The following is a 12849-nucleotide window of genomic DNA, read 5'->3' as shown; positions in this document are numbered from 1 at the left end:
ATTTGGAGATTAAGCAGAGTTTTTGAAAAAGGCATGTGGGTGCCAGCTGACAAGGGGTGAACTGGTGATGGTTAATTTCATGTAACAACTTAGATAAAGAATGCCAGGATAGCTGAATAAAACATTATTCCTAGGTGTGTTTGTAAGGGTGTTTTTAAAAGAGATCAGGATTTGGTAAACTGAGATTAGTACTGGGTAAAGAATACCCAGTGTGGGTGGGCATCATCCCATCTGTTGAGGTCCTGGTAAAACAAAGTAGAGGGAGAGGGTGAGCCTCCTTTATTTTCTTAGGCTGGACTATCCATCTTCCCGTGTCTTTAGACATAGACATTCCTTATTTTTGAGTCTTCTGATTCAGAAAGGCACTTACACTATTAGTTCCTCTGATTCTCAGACCTTCGGATTTCAATTGGAACTATACTACTAATTTTCCTTGGCCTCTATTTTGCAGATGGCAGATCATGGGACTTCTTAGCTTCCATAGTTGTATGAGTCAATCTCATATAATATATCCCATTCTATATGTCTGTGTGTATCTTATTGGCTTTCTTACCCTGGATAACTATGAATAATAAAGAAGATTAAAACTAGGAAATATCTTAGTTAATGAAAGTATAGAAATACATATCTCAGATAATTTTGATAATATGTGGTATTTAAAATTTCACCTTAAACACCAAATGAGAACAATTTTAAATGTTTAATTTTCTTTATACAAAGTTTGCATATTGTGATTTGAGAATTTCAGAATCTTATAAACCCCCAAATATCTCCAGCCTGCTATGATACTATCTTCCTCAGTTACCAGGCTGGAAATCCATTCCATTTGAAACACAGTTATGGTGAAATATTCAGGGAGGAATCTCTGGAATTTCTGGTTGTAAGAGATTTACCTCTTATAATCCAGAATACAACAGACTCATATTCTAAGTGAAGTTCAATGTTCTTTACATAGTGGGGAGTTTGGTAAAGCCAGGTGGCGCTGCGAAGAAAATTCTGGTATGAGACAGTGGATGGGATAAAAATCAATTCAGCATATTCTCATGTCACTGCACTGTGTCCAACAAACATTTGACAGAGAGCAAGCCTCATGCATGTAAGTCACTGTAGTGTCAGGCTCTGCAACCACCATACTGTCACCTTTTACTCATTCTTCATCAATTTTTTTCCTCTAGGAGTTTAGAAAATAAAAAAAAAAATTAAAGCTGTGGTGAACATGATAGATGGTATGGAGATAGGGATGTTTTAATTGGATAGATTCCACAGAAGTGTTACAAGCAGAGCTTTCAGGTTATCTTAGAATCTATTTTATAAGTGCATGCTATTTACAGAAATAGGTTTTAGAATGAATTAAAAAATGCCTCTGGAAATGTATATTGTAGATTCTGGATTCCTATATAATAAGTAACTAAAAGGAAATAAGGAAGGAAGAAGAGGCAAAAGAAAAAAGAAAAAGCAGTATTCACTAGCTTAAAGAAGTTAATATGCTTCCCCAAGTTTCCAGTCTCAGTAAGTAATTTGTAGGCTATTGAATATAAGTATTAAGCTTCCCCAATAAATATGCATGAGTGAGGACATTCTTGCAAAATTCAGCTAAGCCCCAAATTCTGAAATCAATAACAACTACTGTGCAGCTCCATTTATTGTGCACTTGTATGAAAAATACACATAATCTTTATTTGATCTCTACAATTGCCTGCAAGTTAACAATTATGATACACATTTTATTGGTGAAGTACCTAGGGTCAAAACATACAGCATTTCCCCAAGGTCACAGAGCTGTTAGGTGTGAATTTCTGAGTAGGGAATAACTGAGCCATAAACTAATAGATGGAGGTCTTAGTAAAATTTGCTGCTGCTCATTTTCAGACTCTATACCAAAATCTCTTAACTTACATCATGGTGCGGTTTAGATATGAGCCAAATTACTTAGTGCTTAAATCCAAATTCTAACAATCTTTGATTTAACCATATTTGTAACTCATTTCAGTCTCATATTTCTCCTATGGAAAAAAATGGAATAATAATGCATCCTAATTCCATTGGATAGTTGTACCAATTACATAAATTAGTTCTTAGTGTAGTGCCTGACATATAGTAAAAACTTAACACTTATTAATCTTTTGTTTTTAATCCTTGGAATAAGTGAATGAGTTAATTCTTTCTTTTTTTTTAACTCTGTCATCTGAGTCATTCTCTTGATCCCTGCTAACTTCAAGATCTCCATTTCAAAACTACAAAAATGCACAGTAATCATGAGGTTTTCAGGTGCCTACTTTAGAATTCATCTAACATTTAATATTAATAGGAACAACAGAAACCATTAAACTGAAACAACTGGAATGTAAAACTCTATGACTCTGTTTTAACATTTTTTCTTTTTTCTTTTCCTCAAATTTGGGTCAATACTTAGCATTTCAAGAAATCCTGGTAATACTAAATATTTTGAGAAATGCACTAATTACTTTGGAGTGTTTAAACTAGAGTTCTTTCTCCTAGAGCTCCTCTCCATTCTAAATTCACCTACAAACTAGAATATTTTTAGCCGTTTGTCCTTATTTCTAATATTGAACACAAACGTAAAATGGACAGGCATACACACCTAAAACAAAACAAAATAAAAAGCCTGAAAACAAATGTAATACATTAAATACAAAGACATACAAAATAAAACTAATTATTTTTGAACTATTAATAAATAAAAGGCTAACAATTGGTCAGTTTTCTTTGTTTTGTATTTTGATAAAAAAATGAAACTTATAGCTGTGACCAGATTACTTATGAATGCATAGCATCCATGGCTGGAGGGCCAGTTGAGACTTTGTACTGACCCAAATGAACTCTTGCATGTTTAAAAAGGAAGTGAAAATTCATATTTTGCTGCATGCGCAGAATTAAATATCAACTTCACCTTGGACTTTTCAGGATATAAATTATAGAAGACCCTTGCTCTTTCATTCTTCTGAGATAACAAATGTGAAATAAACATTGGACTGCAGTATGCATAGTAACCACTTATAAGATAGCTCTGCCCTCCCGCTTCCTGAAGGAACATTAGGGAAAATAATCATATGTAATGGTAAGCCTAGCAACAGGATGATTCAAAAGGAAAATGATTTGGGTGTTAGGAGCCACTTGGGTGGGGCTCAGTTTTTTAATCTGTGTAAAATGAGTGGCTGTTGGTTTTAAAAATTATATTATTCTATAATGTGGTTGATTTTACAGTCCCTAAGGTCTTTTTTTTTTACAAAATTATACACATTTAAACTTAGATTGCAAATATGACAGACACTACCAAAGTAATGAATCATACCATATTCTATCCTTCTTGTGTATGTTTTTATTTAAAAATATACTAAGCACAGAAGGAAAAATGTACCCATTAATGAGCAGAAATGAAGTCCATATAATTAAGTATATAATAAAATAACTCTGTGTTTATGTGCATAAGTCCAAATACACCTATAAGTAATATATGTATAATATATATTTATACATAAAGTATGAAGATTACTTTCAAATTGGTAATTAATAAATTGTAATTTTGAAATTTATTCTAGGGCTTTTGAAAGACCCATTCTTTCTCAATTATACATTTGTTTACATTGAAAAACTAAAACAATGAATAGATATTTGACAGACTTGCTTAGTTTTCCAATAGAGGCCTTTCATATATTATTTTTATTTTTGTAAAATAATTCACATACTAAAAAGAAAAACAAATATTTATATAAGAAACGTTGCTGCAAGTATTGTCATTTATCAAGAAACTGTCTGTGAATCATACTAGATGCTGCTACATCCTGGATCTTAAGTCCTCCAAAGGCCTATGTTTTTACATGTCTGGTTGTCCACCTATGGTGCTTTTGGAAAGTGGTGGCTTTAAGAGGTGGTGCCTAATAGAAGGATGTTAGGTCATTGGGGCATGCCCTTGAAGGAGATATTGGGACCCTGGCCCCTTCCTGTCTGTACCTTCCACTCCAGTTCACCGTGAGGTGAACATCCCCTCTGGTACACTCTCCTTCCATAATATACCGCTTTGCCACAGGCCCACAAACAATAGGGCCAACCATCCATGGACCTAGCAGTGAGCAGAAATAAACGGCTCCTCCATTTAAGATTATTATGTCAGGTATTTTGTTGCTGAGATGCAAAGCTGACTAACAAATATGCTCTATCTCTCTGAATGGCTTGCCCATCACAGGCACAATGTGACCCACAGAGATGTCTGGACTCACACAGCATCAGTCAGTATGGGTATAGGAAATGTACAGACTGCAGAGTCAAGAGGCTTGGGTTCAATGCCAGGCCTTATCACATAACTAATTGTATAAATCATGTCAGTTGAATCACAAGCCACCAGATTTTACTTCCTTTTGTTTAGATACATCTGATAATTATACCTGCTCTTCTTATGACATTAAGTTAGCATCTGTCTTTCTCGACAAAGGGTGAGTTCTTAATGACAAAGACTGTTTTTTTTTTTTCTTTGTCCTTCAACACTCATGACAGTGCCTAGTACAGATTGTGTATATTTACTGCAGTTGTTTCTCTCTAGAATTAAGATCAATATGGTTATTTCTACCTTACACAAGATCTGGTACAGAATAGCTGCATAACACCAAGAGAGCCAGATATTGAAAATCGTCAAATTGAAGCAATTATGTGCTGAAATACCCACAAAGACCAAGATAATATTATTACATAAGTCAATCCATTACTCATAGTATTTAAAATATCTCATTATACCTAAACCATTAAAAGAGATATTTTGAAAAATATATTACTTCTATCCATCATATCTAAAGAAAATCACATAATAATTATTTGTGGTAATTAGGATTAATATTCTAGAAAATTTAATTTGAATGGTAACATTCATTTTGGTAAAAATTTAATGGAAAAATTAATTGAAAAAATATAATATGGGCCACGTGGGCAAAAACAATACTATTAAATAAAGTGAAGACTAAGGTGTCTTGGGAACTGAGCCCAAATCCAAATATGCAGTAACCACTGTTGCACATTAGCCTTCAATGGTAATCACCTTCCCACAAATTATTATTTGAAACATTATTCTTTCATGAGATTGCTTAAGAATATTTCACCATATTAAATAAGAAGCCACTGTTTCACAAGTACTAAAAAAAACCCAGAAAATTAAAAAAGAAGAAATATTCAACAATTCAGTGTTTTTAAGTCATGTATTTCTCTCTGTTCAAATTATGGATTTGTTTCCATTCTCATCTATTAATAATTTTAGAAGAGACAGTAGGCTCTAGATTTGCAATTTATTGTCTTCTCTTTTTCTCTACAGCTAGTCCCTTAATGCTTTCTCGTGGGTCTTATTTTCTAAACTCATCATCATTTCTGCTCTCACTTCTGAATTCTAATGTTATTAAGTTGCCCCTTAAAAATGTGGCTATCAGCAAAGAAAATAAATACCACCTAAACTCTTTCAACGGCATATATTTAGTTTTTAGATTGGTTAAAGTGATTCCCTGCAAGTCTAGTGAGTGAATTTGCATAATAATAAGCAATCAGTAAATGGCATAGTCCAACTCAGCTATTCTTTATAAGCATTTCTATTCATCGATCTATTTTTTAAATGCCTCATAATCACTTTTGTTTGACATTATTCATAACAAAACTGAGAAATAGGTCAATATTAAACTCACAGGAATCTAAGCTTCTCAAAGATTCTATATAATTAAGCTTTTATATCCCTCCAAGGAAGAAAAAAGAAATGGTAGTAGTGTCACTTCAAAAGGTCAAACAGAAGTGATGGAGCATTCCTAAGGACCACAAGAGATAGTACTGATCACAGAGAACTTTAGAATGCAGTTCATCTGATAGCAATGGGATAAAATAAGTGTTGATCCCAAACCAGGAGCCCTAGAGCCGTTTATATTCAGATTCAGATTACAAGAAGAAATACCAGAACAAATTCCATACTGTTTCCTTTCTAGTTAAAATGACTAGGCTTTTCCATCTCAGTCAAAATTCCCACTAATTCTTCAAATGTTTCTCCTGCCACCTGTTTTGAATGCAGCTCTTAGCATCCATTCTCCTAACTATGATCTAGGCTTAAATCTCTGTCACTTCACCTAAGACTTACTTAATTTAATCACTTACACATATATGAAATATGCCACAATTTGGCTTCTAAAACATTTCTTTATCTGGCTGCCTTCTTTGTTTTCTGCTTGCATAATTGTTCTTCCACAAATGCCTTTCTTGCCACCTTTTCCTAATGGGTGATTCTATCAAGCATATCCTGAGAAGCACACCTTCTGCTCTGAAATCTTACAAATGTCTCTCTCACCAACTCACATCATTCTTCACAGCTGACACAAATATCTCCAATACCTACTATGATATCCAATGGATATTGCATAGGCACTGTAAGCTTTATCTATGGAAACTCCTTATCCAAATGTTTCTCATTCTAAATCTTGATAAATGCAATCACCATCCACTCAGACAACCAAGTGAAAAATCTTGGGGTCATTCTAGAATGTTCTCTGTCTTACTTCCCACATCCAATAAACCTTTATGAATTTCTTCAAAATATTTATTGATAAACTGTTGTGTTCCAGATGGTAAGCCAAATACTAAGCATACTGCATTAAGCAAGGTAAACATTATTTTTGTGCTCTTAGAATATAAACCCTAATTGGATATGGCCAGGTAGAGGTTATTCATATTATATTCTAATGTGAACAGCATCACTAGGAGTTTGGCTATGTATAATCTATGGACCTATAAATGATGGTGCTGCAAATAAACATCAGAAGTATAAAAGTAACAGTTCCATTTGTTTTTATATCTGCTTTCCATTCCCATTTCCATTTATTTGACTTTAAATGTTATTATTTTTCTCTTGGGTTGCTAGAGTAGCTCTCTAACCAAATTTATTTCCCCTTCCCTGAGTTCCTTTCTTATTAATTCACTACCACAATTATTGCCGGAATAATTTTTCTCAGATTCCAAGATGACTACAAGATTATCATACTTAACTCTACCTATTGATCATAATCCAAAGTCTTAAAGTGGCCTAAATCCTTTAATGACGCAGCCTCTTTGTACTTAGTTATATTGCACATCCCCTTCTCCTGTGGCCATTCTAAGATTCTTGCAAATCTCCTAGCCAAGCAGGTATTCTCATAGATGAATGCCTCAAAACACACTTAACCCTCTACCATTAATAATCTTTATCCGAGTAATTCCCACTTGCCCTTCTATATTCATCTCTGGTACCACTTTCTCCCCCCAGTCATCCTTAAGAAAAAGAACAACAATAACAAAGTATTGCCACAAGGCTATTTATTCATTATGTTTAATATAACAGAAGGAACAGCATTAGTATTAATGTTTATTTTTATATTTCTGAGAAAGAATATAATTTGTGCCTTGTTTCATACTTTTTCCCTGTCTTACTAGAAATTTGTCAACTTTATTAAAGTTTTGAAAGAGAAAAAAAAATCTGTTCTACAAAACAAAAAAAGAATCAGTATGGTCCCTTGGGTTCCCCATCTTTGTTCTCTCATTTCACCCTGTCCACATGACATTGTATCACTTAAAGAATCAGACCATAATCAACGTGGCATGATGGCACACACCCATATTCCCAGCAGCTTGGGAGGCTGAGGCAGGAGGATCTCAAGTTCAAAGCCGGTTTCAGTAAAGGTAGGTGCTAAGCAACTCAGTGAGACCCTGTCTCTAAACAAAATACAAAATAGGGCTGGGGATGTGGCTCAGTGGTGGAGTGCCCCTGAGTTTAATCCCTGGTATAAAAACATTTATATATTAGACTGTAAGCATAAATTCAGCTCCCTTTTTTGCTATACCAGGAGCTGTTGAAGGGCAAGGACCCTTCTTCACTCATTTGCATATTTTTGCTTCCTACAGTAGTATCTTACAAGTATAACTCCTCAATAAATATTTGGCAAATGAATTAATTGGTGACAAATAGTTTATCTCATGTTGTAATGGAAGATTCTTCCTCACATGCCATGATATGAAGTCATACACAGATTGAAATGGCCAATGGCTCTCTAGCCTGAGACCAAGATTCTTCCCTGTCTGCATTAAAGGATCTTCACAGTATCTAGCAAGAGATGGCTGAAAAATAATGGTAATCTCACATTCCCTTCAAGTCCAAGACTCATTTCCTCTAGGAAGCACATTTTGACTATTACATCAATAGAAATAATATATTTTTACTTGAACTCTATGTTTTAGCCTAGGAAAGAATGTTTGTCTATACTTGCAGTAAAAAGTTTTTCTATGCATATGTACCCTCTTCCCCAAAACTATGTATAGTTAAGTGTCTTATAAATAAAGACTGATATTTCTGTGAGCTCTCTCTGCTACCTATACTACTGCTTTGAGTATGCCAGGTTTATTTTTTTTAATTGTATAACTGTAAGGTCTAATGATGTTTTAATACAGATATCCAGAGTTACATGAGTATAAGTTCCATTATTTTATACCTTCATCTTATTTTATTTCTCAGCATTGTTCACCAGATTGACCAAAATCTCCTTGAAAGGTGAACTTGGTTGGCTTTTATATACTGTACCCTTCTGATTCTTCTTAGGCTCACTGGCTTCTTCTCTGTTGGCTGTTTGGTTAATAATTGGTAACTGATGCTACCTCAAGAGTATCTCCTTCTGTGCTAGTCCTTTGCTTATTTTACTCTCAGATAATAGCCCCAACAATCTGTGTTTCATAACTGTATTTTAATAGAGCTAAAAGGTAATTTCATTCTGGTTAATGTGTGTAGGAACATGCTTTAATGAGCATAGTTCCCCAGATAACATTGAACAAGGGGAGAAAGAAGAGAAGATCAAACCACTGCATAATTTTAGGGAAAAAAAAATTGAACAAGCACATGGCATAAGAAGGATGTTTCATGATTCTTTAATCCTTGTAAAGATAGGGTAATGTGGTGGGCGGGAAAACGTTTAGGATGATTTTGTTCTGTAAAATGTATGCAGTGATTCAGATCATGTTAGCAAATATAAAATCATTTGTGCTTGTGTGATCCGGCTTCAAACCACTGAGGACATTTGTGCATTTACCACAGCAAAAGTTGTAGCAGCCTCCCGAAGGCAGAAGAGCTTAAGTGTCTGGTGATGTCTAGTGACTTGCTTAAAAGAAGATGAAACGACACACCCTCAGGCAAGGAGATGATTTAAATAGAGCCAATTTAGGAAGCATAGTGCCTCAGCAAATTCAGAAATTAATCCAGATTAAGACGTTTCATTTTTAGGAATGCATGTCAGAAACAAGTCTACAACTCCATCTTAGAGGTAGAGGCAAGAGAAGGACATAAAAATGTACATTGCATAAAAATCCTCCTGTGTCCCCAAAGTACATCTTCAAAAGTTACACAAAAAATTCACCAGCCTCAGCAATTTCAAAATTGTACACATTTAAGCTTAATTTTTAAAAATAAATTGGTGGGTGGTTGTCACGTAGTCTAATGCAAAGCATCTAGAAAATTTAGATAATATGTCTGAAACATGTTTCTGTCTTTTGTGTAATATAATTTATGATGAATCACTTCTTTAAGTGGGTATTTAATCCACAGATTTCATCCAGGAAACTGACACTAAATAGTTCTCTGGTGCCAGAAAGTAAATTACTGACTACAGTCCCCAGGTCTAGAAAGCAAACTGGAGAATTTAATTGAAATGTTATTGCTACACACACCTATCCAATCTAGAGAAACAAGATAGTGATCTTTTTATAGTTGAAAATTGTGTACTGAGACTGAAACTTTCACACCTGAGCTCTATAAATTCCCAGAGACAGATCCATAAGTAGATTATATAAATGAGATACATGAAATCAGGCAATTCTGTCAAAAATACCAAGAGTTTTGAGACATGATCCAATTTACTCATCGTTTTTACTGAAATCATATTTTATGGACACACAATATGCATGATTATAAGATTCTTGGTAACATATTTTGGGGATTTGCTTTAAATATTTTATTGGCCACAATCGTTATCTCCAGCACATATAGATGCTTCTTTGTGACCTTCATGACCAACTTAAAAATTCTCTGGAAATTGTAACATGACCTTACCTTGCTTCCATTTTCTCTCGCCTCTCGTTCCATCTTGAGGTCAGAAATTAGAAGATTCTTATATTTGCTTTTCCCATTACTGCTGTGATCATCTATTCTGTATTCCGAAGTCAGCTGTGCAGAGAGGGGACTGTCACTCAGATTCAGTGGCTGTTCATCCTGTTCCACCCCAGTCTTGCCATCACTGTTGGAGTCTCCCATCTCCCTGCTGTGTGTTCCCCCTGAAGCAATTGAACTGTGGCCCAGAGTCTCATTGCCATTAAAGCTCTCTGCAGCAGAATCATCTGTTGGAAAGAAAAATTTATATTTTTATTTTAATTAATATGCTCTCCTTTTCGACTTCAACTTGCATTTGCTGAGTTCCTATTATGTGTGACATTGTGCCAACTAATTTTATATATAACATGTAATTTATCCTAAACAGTAACCTTGCAATGCAGCTATTGTTATTTTTAATCTAACAGGCACATCAAAGCACAAGACATGAAATAATATGAAGAAGATAAAATAAACAGTTGAATATCAAATGTCATCTCAAAGTAAAGTAAATTTAAGCAAAGAATAAAATAAATTCTCAATTACTTTGCAAATAGATTTTATTTCTCCAGTGAGAATATCCAGATTTACCAAGAAGTCTCTAATGAAAAGCATTACCTATCACTGGTTAATGGAGATGTACATTGGTGCAACCTTTATGAGTTTTAATATGCATCTAAAACACTGGAAGTGCTCATAAACTTTGCTATGGTCATTACACTTCTGAGATTTTTAAACCTAAGAAGCCTAATCATTATGTATGTCTCTGAATAAGTTAAAAAAAATACACTTAACATCAGTGTTAATTTGAGTAGCAAAAATTTGGAGGTGACATAAAGCAACAAAAATAGAATATTGGATTAATAAATGTTGGAATGGTTCGAATATTATACAGTCACTCAATAGTCCAATTTTAGATAAAGAAAAATGTGAATCATAAAGTACTGGCTAGAAAACTTTAGATAGTGTAGCCAATATGATCCCAAATTTCTGAAAACAAAACACATAGACCAAGTTTACACAAAACAATATTCTGTTTTCTTAATTAATTCGTCTTTACCTATATGAGGAGAATTTGCTACTAATTATAAAGAATTATGATGGACAGAGGTGTTCAATTGTTTTCTTTAAAGGCTATTTAGGAAACTATATGAATGTAAGCAAACAAGAGGCATAATATTCATTACTTTTGATTTTCTTGTCTGATTCCTGAATATTATCAAGTATTCATTATATTTGTGGGTGGAACAAAATACTTTGTACCTTAAAATAAATTATATTCATGGAAATATTTAAATTCTAAAGGAGTACTATATCTCCTGTTCATCCATGTTTTCCACAAACATTTCTTAAGGGCCTATCCTGTGGCCAGTATGGGTTCAAAAATTTGGCCTCTAGAGACTCTGCCTCAATGAGTTTACAGATAATTTTTTAAAAATAGAGAATTAAACATGCAATTCAAATGCAGAGCAAAAAGGCTATAATCCAGTACAAGGAATAAGACAGCAGGCTTTCTGAAGAAGGTAATGTCAATCGAATTCCACAGGATGAGTAAGCCATGAGCCTCTGAAGTCTGGGGAGAGCATTCCCTATAGAAGTGTCAGCTTTGCAAAGTCTCAGATGGAAGGACACACAGGGCAGGTGAGAAGAAGGATGAAAGCAAGAGCACCAAGGAGAAAATGAGGGGAAATAAATCTAACAGGATGAGAGCACCCCAGGAAGTGTTTTGTATATCAAAGGGCTTGGAGTTGACTCTGAGAACAAACAGAAGCAATTTTAATTTTATTGTGAGAAGTGAAGTGGAAAAAAATGGTATTTTAGATGTCATATAAGCTGGCATCTTTGAAAGCTCAAACTAAAGTAGTGCCAATATAGAAGAAGGGACAACCATAGAGAGTTATAAACAGGTAAGAATGGACACAGGAGAGGCCAGGGCCCAGGATGAAGTTCAGGGCTTTAATAAGGAATTAAAATACAGGGCATTATGTTTAAATTTAATTTTCAGAACAGTATTTTAAGATGGATTTTAAAACTATTTTCTAAAAAAGAGTTCAAACATATTCCGATATCACATTCTGCTCAATTATTCTTTTTATATACCAATTCAAAAAAGTTTATGGCCAGATGCAATGGCCCACTCCTTTCACTCCAGCAACTCTGGAGGAAAATTAGAGGCAAATCTCAGTCATGTAAGGAGGCTCTAAGCAATTTAGCAAGACTCAGTCTCAAAATAAAAAATAAAAAGGACTAGGGACATAGCTCAACGGTAAAATACCCCTAGGCTCAATCCCCATCCTCCTGCCCAATAAAAGAATTCATACATATAGAATATATGCAAGATAATATAGGAAACTACCCATAAGTAATGACACAGCAGTTTTTATACTATTAATTTGGGAAATTTAAAAAAATAAGCTTTTAACGATAAAATGTCCAGAGCTTTGACGTACAGAATTAGGGGGAGGATTTGTATAAGTAATTTAGAAAGTTGCTCATGTCTCTTTATTTGAATTGAAGTCCTTATGCTAATGTATAACAGGTTAATTCTGATTTTTAAAGTTTTTTTCTTTTTAAGAAAGTCCAAAAAAAATCATAATGGGCATATTCAAATATAGTTCAATTACTTATATTTAATTTATGAAGGAAAAATATGATTTAGCATTTGTGTACTAGAACCCTTTTTAAAAAGGTACTAAACACTTAACACAAAA

The 12849-nt window shown here is 34.0% G+C and overlaps 1 protein-coding gene across 9 annotated transcripts in view; it reads right to left on the bottom strand.

The window, feature by feature from the left end:
- Nol4 (nucleolar protein 4) overlaps positions 1 to 12849 on the bottom strand; it is a 302493-nt gene that overhangs the window by 115368 nt on the left and 174276 nt on the right. For all 9 annotated transcript variants that reach the window (XM_048806380.1, XM_015482245.2, XM_015482246.2 and 6 more), the window contains one exon: positions 10103 to 10386. In XM_048806380.1, coding sequence (XP_048662337.1) covers positions 10103 to 10386 — 284 coding nt within the window. The remainder of the gene's footprint in view (positions 1 to 10102; positions 10387 to 12849) is intronic.

This window comes from Marmota marmota, unplaced genomic scaffold (assembly GCF_001458135.2).
Source record: "Marmota marmota marmota unplaced genomic scaffold, marMar, whole genome shotgun sequence".
NCBI lineage: Eukaryota > Metazoa > Chordata > Mammalia > Rodentia > Sciuridae > Marmota > Marmota marmota.
The sequence above is the reverse complement of the archived record's forward strand: the minus strand, read 5'-3'. Positions and strand labels throughout refer to the sequence as shown.